The sequence below is a fragment of the Electrophorus electricus genome, chromosome 1 (assembly GCF_013358815.1).
Source record: "Electrophorus electricus isolate fEleEle1 chromosome 1, fEleEle1.pri, whole genome shotgun sequence".
Taxonomy (NCBI): Eukaryota; Metazoa; Chordata; class Actinopteri; order Gymnotiformes; family Gymnotidae; genus Electrophorus; species Electrophorus electricus.
In genome coordinates, this window is record NC_049535.1 from 29,125,948 (window position 1) to 29,135,722 (window position 9,775).

At 47.2% G+C, this 9,775-nt stretch overlaps 1 protein-coding gene across 4 annotated transcripts; it reads left to right on the plus strand.

Annotated features, from left to right (window-relative positions):
* Positions 1-580: 580 nt before the first annotated feature.
* Positions 581-9,775, plus strand: sh2b1 (SH2B adaptor protein 1). Of its 4 annotated transcripts, XM_035527124.1 has the most exons (11): positions 581-974; positions 1,346-1,401; positions 2,546-4,699; positions 5,279-5,380; positions 5,529-5,620; positions 5,783-5,868; positions 6,220-6,372; positions 6,579-6,790; positions 7,258-7,432; positions 8,310-8,400; positions 9,456-9,568. In XM_035527124.1, the coding sequence occupies exons 3-11, from the start codon at positions 2,975-2,977 to the stop codon at positions 9,475-9,477; spliced, it is 2,658 nt and encodes an 885-aa protein (XP_035383017.1). In that variant the 5' UTR covers positions 581-974; positions 1,346-1,401; positions 2,546-2,974; the 3' UTR covers positions 9,478-9,568. The 4 variants fall into 4 exon arrangements, with proteins under 4 accessions (XP_035383017.1, XP_035383005.1, XP_035382997.1 ...); XM_035527112.1 differs by lacking the exon at positions 8,310-8,400 and having other exon boundaries at positions 581-984; positions 9,456-9,775; XM_035527104.1 differs by lacking the exon at positions 8,310-8,400 and having other exon boundaries at positions 9,456-9,775.

Here is a 9,775-nt window from a genome sequence, read left to right on the forward strand (position 1 = left end):
TGACAAAACAAAGTAAAGGCTCAAAACTGACTGCTTACAGTAAGATGAACACAAATGTGACCTCATTTATGAAGACAATCACTTATCAGAGAGAACCTAAGAAGGTGGTGGAATTTTGTATGCAACTTGTGATAGGCCTATTAAGTTTTTGCATAGAGCTGCTGCTTATTTATTTATTCATTTAATGTATCGACCTATCTATTTAGGATTCAGTTAAATTACGTTTTATAATACCTTGTGCAGTAAAGAGAGTCATAAAAATATACACTGGCTAAAGATGACACAGAAATAAGAAATGACCACAGCAGATATACTTTGCAATTAGAAATCCCAGTGGTGTTGAAACATTATGAGTCTAATAATAGACTGAAGAATACTTTTAGGGAGGCATGTTTTTTTTTTGTTCTGGGTCTGCTACTCACATATTTTTCAGGTTTCCCCTAACGTTAAATCGGTATATGCTTAATCATGATTTCCAGAAATCTGTGACGTCTTCTCTGAATATCTTAATCGTCAGTGCATTATTTTCCCATTCAAATCCCCTTCGCTTCGCTTTCCCTGGCCCCCCAATCTACTCTCTCCCACTATATCGCGAGAGACTGACTGGAACAGGAGGCAGAGAATTATTCATAATCTTATAACAACAAGAGAGCAGTATACAGTCGTCATAAACCAATGTAATAGCTACCACAAGATTAAGTAACACCTTCACGGTTATGTGATCTAAAACGTAAGATGAAGTAAAACAGTGGGATAAGAACTGATATTCAAGGGAATACTGGCTTCTTAGCTATACGGCTAGCTATGTAGCTACCTAGCTACCTATATTTACAATATAGCGAAGCAATTGACGTATAGTAGCGCTAGGTTAGCTAGCTAGCAAGCAAGCTATATGAACTAGGTTCCGTGGCTCGATCAGTTTATTTGCGCAGGTTCTCTTTCGATTTCAAATGCCGACTATTTTGAGCAAGAAGGTAGGTTAAGGTAGCGCCATTTCTTTATAATCCAAACGAAACTACACTTAATGTTTTGGAACCAAAATGTATCAAGATGGCAAACTGGCTAATACGTTTAGCACAAGTCGCACTGCTAGCTTGATACAAGCTAGTTAGCTGCGAGGCTACTTAGCTGAAAATATTGACTTTGTTAGCTGGCTAAGATAGCTAGTTATTTAAGTGTAACGATTTTACTTCGTAGTATGACCACTCATGACTCAACACTGTATCGTTAGCTATAGCTTAGTTTTGCACACTACCTAGTTAGTGATTTGACATTATATATATGTTATCGCAGCTAGGCCTGTGTGTGAGGTTGATCTGTTGTTTTCCTCGCCGTCTAACGTTAGCCATCCCAGAAAACAAGAAAGGCACCGATCTCGAGTTACACACGGACCCGAAAATGGTGAGTGAACGCCGGCACGTTTTTAATGTTTTGGTACCAACTACTGATATGAACAGGTTAAATTGTTTTGTCTCATCACGTTTGCTTTCGTGGGTTTAATGCAGCTGTAAAATAATCGGAAGGATTCAGTTAAAAAATGTTTTACAGGTAACAGTTTTAAGTTGTTCACTTGTCTCTTTTGTACATCTTGCTAACACGCTAATTGAAGAAATATCACAATTAGGGGCTAGCTAGCTGGGTTGATTAGCTGTGTAGATGTCGTCGCGTCCCAGATTTCACGTAGTCTGTCAAATCATCAACTAATCCTTATTCTCAGGTAAACCATCTCGCTACAATTGCCTTGCATTGTGTCGTTGATTAACAGTTTCTGATGGTTATGCTATGTCAAAAATATGTTAAAGTAGAATACAAGAGAATATGTGAGAAAGAAAACAATACAATATCAGGTAAATTAGGAGTTGATCAAAAAATATCTGGTTCGCGTCAGTTTTCTGTAGTTTTTAAATTCATATTAGTAATACCTTTATATCGTGTAGCTGCTGTACTTAATATTTAACAGAGGCATGTAATTTCACAAAATTTCCTTAATCGTTCAGTTTTTCTTTTTTGGTATTTTAAGGGTGTAAGTACACCCTTAAAACAATGAGGAATTGACAGGGTTCTGAAAATGTAGCGTTAGGGTTTGTAAGACATTCTTGGATTGCTTTAAATAAATGTTGATTTAAATATTTATAATTGACAATGCTGTAACAAAGGCAGACCTTTGATCCATCAGTCAGTAGGGGCTGAGGAAGACAAAATACAAGATGTTAAAAAGAGATTGTTGGTCTGCCATATAAATTGCAGTTATAATAATAACTAGTAGTAGTAGTAGCAGTAGCAGTTATAATACTGTAGTAATGATTAAAATAATATTTTCTTTGACAGAATCTCTATACTTTAACAGTGGTACAATGCTGTAGTTATTTTCAAACTCAGGAACGTTCTAGGACAGTGCATCATGCATATGTCCACAGTAATTTGATTGTTGAATTTGTGGCTGATTGTTGTTCTTGTGCATATATTGTTATTGTATCAGGAATATATGTAATAATTATTTATAGGTGACAACGTTTACATAACTTACAGACTTATGTTATTACAGGCCATGGATCCACTCTTCTGGTTGCTTGTAGGGCCTTGAAGAAACGAGACTACCAAAGAACGAATACACTTCTCATCAGCTTCACTCCTCATTCAACACTACCGCTCCATCATTCTTTTGATATATTTTGAAGTTGCTCGGCATGCAGATGTCTGTATTTAAATCATCAAGTGCTGCTTCATGCAGAGTGCACCAACTATTCTAGAGCACCTTTGTTATCTAAGAGTTCAGTCTTTTTTATCTTTAAATGGGGGGAGACTATCGTTACACATTGTTTGGTCCATTACTTTTCCCAGACTTACTAGCTGTATAAAACTTTACCTGATGAACAGACCTAGCGGCCACCTCTACAATCGCTTGATCCTTGATTGGAAGGCTTCAGTGATTAGTTTTCACATCACTGTGACTCATTTGCTCATTTAGCCAAATATGAACGGCTCCTTGTTAACCCCACCCAGCCCACGGGCTGCAGCGAGCTCCTCCCCTCTTCCACCCTCCCCCTCCCCCTCCCCCTCCCCTCCCTCTCCTTCACTGTTGCCCCTTTCTCCACGACCTCCACCGTTGCCCCCTCCGACCTCTGCTGGCCAGCCGCTGTCTTCTCTATCAGACACCCCCACCCCCTCGCCCTCTCCCTGCCTTAGCTGGACCGAGTTCTGTGAGCTCCATGCCCGGGTAGCGGCTGGCGATTTTGCCCGTCACTTCCGTGCTTTTCTGCTGGAGAACCCGCATTACTCCTCTGATTCTGCTGCTGCGTTCTGCCGCCGCTTCACGGACCGATTCGTTCAACACTTTGAGAGCGAACTTGAGGGAAGCGGCACAGGGAGGGAGGGCACTGGGAGCTGGGTCGCCCAATCAGATGGTACGTCATTGGAAGAGGAGGCAACGTCTCCGCCCCTAATGCCGTCTGAGGCTGCTGGCCCCTGCCTACCCACTCATGTACGGGCTCCGCCCAAACCCTTGCCAGCTAGAAAGGGATTGGATGGCCAAGGTGGCGAGAGGTTACAGAACCCTGCAGTTTTTCAGGACTCGTACACTCACACGCAAATTCTGCCCCCTTCTTCTTCATCGTCTTGCTCATCCTCGATGGGTGGGAACAATGGGCGGAGGGAAGAGAGGGCGTTGACGGTTAAGCAGTATCCCAACATCTTGCCCGGCAACGGAGACATGGAAGAAGAAGAGGACGGCTGGGTGGGGCCTGTGACGGGAGAGGAGGCGGAGTCAGATGAGCTGGCAGGAAGAGATGGAGAGGTGGAGAGTGGGGCTCTCACAGACGGAGCTGACGGCAGCCAGACTCCCACAAGCCCCTCCGGTATACAGCTGCACTGTGGCTCTAAGGGCGTGAGCAGTGTGGTGGCAGGGGGCCCCTCCAAAACAAAGCTGAAGAAGCGCTTCTCCCTGCGCAGCGTGGGCCGTAGCGTGCGGGGCAGCGTGCGGGGCATCCTGCACTGGCGCAGTTCCTCCAGCGAGTCCCCACAGAGCTGCAGCCCCGCCGGGCCGGCGCAGCTGCCCTCCAGCTACAGCTACACTACAGGCCTTCAGGACGGCAAGAGGAGCTCAGCCTCACAGGTCATCCCGGCCTCCCTCCCCGTTTCCCTTTCCCTACCCCTCTCTCTCCCCCACTCGTCCTCCTCCTCCCTGCCCCCCTCCTCGTCCAGCAGCGCCACATCCCTCTCGCTCTCTGAAGCGCGCGACCGCAGGAGAAGCAACGGGGAAGGGGAGAAGGAGAAATGGAGCCACCGGCTGGAGAAGCTGCGGCTGTCCCGCTCGCCGCCCCCCACACATCCCATCTCTGTGGGGCCCTCCTCCGCCCCGCTGCCCTCAGCCCTGCCCCCGAGCAGTGCGGGGGTCTCCAGGAAGACAGGCAGGCTCGTCCGCGAGGGCGGAGTCACCGTCTGTTCTTCCTCAGATGACTTTCCCACCTCTCACAGCTTTTCAGGCTTTTCCTTCGGACTGCTCCACCACAGCACAGACAACAACAACGCAACCTCGGGATCCACCGTCGGACAGCTAAGTGCTGTGCAGCCTCCGACCACAGGGGGAGCCATAGGTGGACGTGGCACTCGCTGGCACAAGTGTCGTCTGGTTCTAAAGGAGCGAGACAAAGAAGGAGAGAGAGGGGAGGAATATTTCTTGGAGTTCTACATCCCTCCCAAGGTAAAGGAAACATAATCATTCAGTAGAAAATCATGGCAGTGTACCCAAGAATTCCAGGGTTGCATCTTGACGTTGAATGCCTAACACTGGTTGACATATCGGACCCTAATCATTTGCTTTTCAAGAAACACAAACTAACAATGTTTGGCTGAGAGAGTGAGTTTTTTATATTGAAGTTTTCCATGCACAGCTAAAGCTAAGTTGTAAATTAAATTGCACTGTTAAGACTAGACAGTGTCTTTGTCCAGAAAAGTCAATGTAGCACCATCTCAAGATGGTGACTGGTGGTCTGTTTTTTAAATGGACATGTGAGAAATACTAAAAGCAATGCTATTGAGTTTTTAGGAAGATGATTGATTCCAGACATTAGTCATGCCACATAGGCGTGTACCTAGTACTACTTTGTTGTGCTTCAGAAAACAATCTGATCTGGTTTCCTCTTTCTCTGCTTAGATAATTTGATTTTGCAGGTGAAATTGTATGCCTATTTGGTGACACCAGGAATCCAGGCAACTGAATTGGAAGGGAGTTGAGGTTGCCTAAATGTAGCCTTTCTTTTGCACTTTTCTTCCTCTGTAGTCTTCTAAGGCCAGACTAACTGTGCTGTGCTGCTCCATCGTGGATGTGAGGAGCACCACTGCTCTCGAGGTGCCTGACAAGGAGAACACCTTCCTGCTGCAGGTGCGTCTCCCCCCCCCACTCTTTCCTATGAGCTGCTCTGTGTTCCCCCTTCTCTTGGAACTTGTTTGAGCGTAATCACCACTCCTCTCGTTTTCTTATTGTCTTGCTATTCTCTCTCGGGCCACCTCTGTCTGACTCTGAATATCAGCTGGACGGGCAGGTCCAGTATGTGGTCGAGACCAGAGATGCAGTTCAGATGAGAGCCTGGCTGAGTGACATCAGGAACGGCATCTGCCTGAGGTAAAATTCATTCAGCCTAAGGACGCCTGAACAGTTGTTCATGGCCAGTCACTCCTGAAACATGCCGTTGTAAAGTACATCAGAGTTAACCAGCCCATGGTGGTCATTAAAGTGCTAAAGTCATAGTTCTTGAAACACCCTCTCATCCTTGACTGTATGTAGTGAGCAAGAAGAGGTTGAGGGAGTGTGTGGCGGTGTGCAGACCGACCTCAGCGGAACGCCGGAGTTCAGCGACCGTCTCTCTCAAGGTCAGCATGTGTAACCACGCAGTGCCATGAATAGGGAGCTTCATGTGCAGCTCATACATCACCTTGTGAAACGTATGTTAAACCCCCAGCCACAAGTGGAAAACAGCATTATGCTACACTGGATTTGCTAGGACTGATATAACCTGTCAGTTAAAACAATTTCTGTTTGTAGCTTTAAATAGTTTTAATGTGTCTGTAGAATTGTGTGTGTGTGTGTGTGTGTGTGTGTGTGTGTGTGTGTGTGTAGTTTGCCTTTGTGTAGTTTGAGTTCAAACATTAACACAGAATTTGGCTGGGCAGTGATGTATTGTAGACCGTTTGTTACTTAAACAGTGTGTCTGATTTCTGCAGTGTGTTATGGAGGGATGGGTGGTTCTCCACTGCTGGAACCTCTGCCTCCTGAATTGCCGCCCCGTGCTCCTCTCGACGAATCCGACAGTCGTGTGCTCGGTGGGGGTGGAGCCAGTCTTGGCACACCATTTGCAGAGACCCCTGATGCTACAGGTATCCTCACACCATTACCCTGGACTGGCAAGCACAAAGATAATGGTGATGATGATGATAATCATCATCATCATCATCATCATCATGATAAATGATCGCAGAAGTTTAAAGGAGAATCCACTTTGAGGAGTCGAACCTGTAGGCTTTGCAGTCTGATTCTGCTCGTCACTCCGTGATGTCGTGTGCGCCCTGCTGCTCTCCCCCAGGTTCCTTCCTGTTCTCGGAGGGCTCAGCAGCTGAGCCGGCAGAGCACCCCCTGAGCGAATGCCAGTGGTTCCACGGCACTCTCTCACGCCTGAAGGCCGCCCAGCTGGTGCTGGCGGGAGGCATGGCCAGCCATGGAGTCTTCCTGGTGCGGCAGAGCGAGACACGGCGCGGAGAGTATGTCCTCACCTTCAACTTCCAGGGCAAAGCAAAGGTGAGCTGGGGTGACCTTTACCTAGCACTTTAGGGCCATTCATACCATCATGAGAAGCAGGCTGTCTCTGTTTTTCCTATTTCTCTTATCTAAATCTGTTTGTACACACATTTGCCATATGCACTGCTTAAATAGGTGATGCAAGTGTGCTTCCTTGTAAAATGTAAGAATATAGCAGTAGCTTAACCTGCAAGGTACTTAATATTAGAAATATATTTATATTGGTCTTTTACATACATGTTTATGGTCAAATACAAAGTTCCAAAATCTGTCAAGGGGGCAATAATGAAAAATCATAAAGTGTAGACAAAAAACTGTAGTTTTTTAAATAATCACATGATCACACATCCTTTTTGCATACCTTCTCAAACATGGGTGCCTTCCTGCCCTTGCACTCATCACTTCAGTATAAATACTTTGTCGTATTCTCAATAGCTCTTTCCCCCCCCCCCCCCCCACCCCTTCAGCACTTGCGTCTCTCCCTGAACGAGGATGGCCAGTGTCGCGTGCAGCATCTTTGGTTCCAGTCCATCTTTGACATGCTGGAGCACTTCCGCGTGCACCCCATCCCGCTGGAGTCCGGGGGCGCATCTGACGTCACCCTCATCAGCTTTGTGGGGGCCACGGCTGTCCGGCAGCCAGGTACCGACACCCTGGGGCTGGTGTGGACGACCAGAGGGTCAGACCATGCTGACAGGCCTAAGACTGCGTTAGGCTGGAGGAGCATTTTAAGAGGCTTTCTTGTGCTCTTGGAAGCCGTTCAGTGTATTTAGTGATGTCAGAATGCTTTCTGCCATGTGTGTATATTCCACTGTGATTGTGTGAGCACACTGTTACAGTGTAGTTGACACAAGTATGGCTCTATGGGATTTTGCCCATATATGGCAGGCAAACAGCCATATAAGGGCTCACTTTTCCTCGCCGACCGTGGCATGCTTTTTGACACAGTGTGTGATTGTCTCTCTCTAAAACGCACGTGCACACACACCCATGTAATCACAGTTATGCTGAGTGTGCATGGCTTTGTTTCTTTGTGATGATTTTTCCTTTGTGGTTTAGTTTGTCAGCGTGCATGGCCTGACCTCACCACCGCTCCCGTCCCTGTAGTCTCACAGCTACGCACGAAGCTCCCCACTCCATCCTCCTCAAACCTTCAACTCTAGAACAGCTCACTTGCTTCATCTCTCCTTCCCTCTACTTTTTTCCTCTCATTTTCATTTCCTCCTCCACTGTCTTAATCGTGTCATCCTCTTTGCAGCCTCTCCTCCATCTCTCAGCTATGCCTGTGTCATGCTGACTGCACTACTGTCGTTCATCTCTGCATTATTTCGTCTACTTCTCGCACCCATTTCTCTCTCCTTCTCCTTGTTCTCATGATCACGATTCTGCATCTTTATCACCGTGTTTACACCATGCCCCATCCCTCGTCTCTGGCCTCCCCCCTACTCCCCTGCCAGTGCGGACCAAAGCTCTGATTGGCTGTCTCTGTTGTTGTTTTGTCGTTGGGTCATCTTCGCAGGCCGGGACAGGGCAGGCAGCCGGCCCACAGTCTGTGATGTCATCACCACGCGCCACCCTGACTCTCCATCAACCCCCATCTCTGACTGTGTGTAAGTGAGACCAGATTTAATAGAAAGACAGAGAGGCAGAGGGAATGAGAAACAAACAAACAAATAAATAATTAAAGGGTGCGAGGAGAAGAGAAAGACAGCAGGTAGCTTCACAGCACTGGTAGCAGGTAAGGATTAGCAGTGAGACGGAAATGGGACGGAGTGCGGTAGCACAGAGTAAGGAGATTGAAAGGTCATTACAAATCTCTGCCCACCTGAAAACTGAAAAATCTTTAAATATGTGCATGGAAAAGCTCAGGAAAGAATGTGGTTTAGTCCAAAGTGAACAACAGCGCTGAGGGAGAACGGGAGAGACAGTGCAAAGTTGGCCAAGTAAAGAGAAGCGCGGGAAGGGTGGAGGCTGAGCCCAGGGGAGTGAGCGCTGGGTGAGGGTGCAGCAGCTCATCTGTTCACCTCAGAGCACATCTGTCTGCCTAACGTCTCATTCACGGCTGGATTTCAGTTGCATAGATCCATCCTGGACCTGTCGTCACCAGATAACATTGAACATTGCTCACTATAGCTTGTGTATCAAGGGAATACAGTCAATACAGCTTTCCATGTTTAAGCAAATCTAGTTTTGCATGTTTGACAGACCACAAGCTCTTTCTCCACAAGAACCCGATTTTCAGGGATTTTTCTCTTTTATTGTCTGTTATTTTTTTGACACGCATTTTTAATGTACTTATGATGTACTTATTTGTGCTTTGTGGAGACAGGGTGCAGGGAGTCTGTGTGTCTGTATTGACTGATTCCATTACTAGGAGACATGCATGTCTTTTTTTCTTGGACTCATTTCGCTACTCTTCTTCTCTTTTTCTCTTTGTCCTTTTTCCTCTCTTCCTTCAATTTCTCTGGAACTTCCCATCTTCATGCACCGCACCTTATTTTCACCTCTCAATCCCAATTTCTTTCCGTCTTTTATGCCTCTTGCTGCTATTTTTCTTCTCTTTCCTGTTTTCCTCTCTTTCTTTTTCTTTCTTTCTTTCTGTCTGTCTGTCTGTCTGTCTGTCTCTCCTTCCGTTTCTCCCTCTTTGTCTCTGTCCTCTACCCAGACTTGACCAGCAGACCCCGTAGCCCCCCTCAGCCCCCACCACCACCACTCCCTCCCGGACGCCCGCCTCCACCCACACCTCCGCAGGAGCGAGGCAGCGACGCAGAGCTCGCAGGCGGAGGGGGCAGCGGGCCGGAAGAGTGTGAGGAGCGCGAGAGGGACACGCCCCTACGACAGCTGGAAGGAGGCGTGGAGGGCGAGGAGAGGGAGGGAGGCCGGGCGAGGGCTATCGACAACCAGTACTCCTTCTTCTGAGGAGCAGGAGGAGAGCCAGTCACAATCAGTATTTGTCACTTCATAGGAAGAACATGGGGGGGGGGG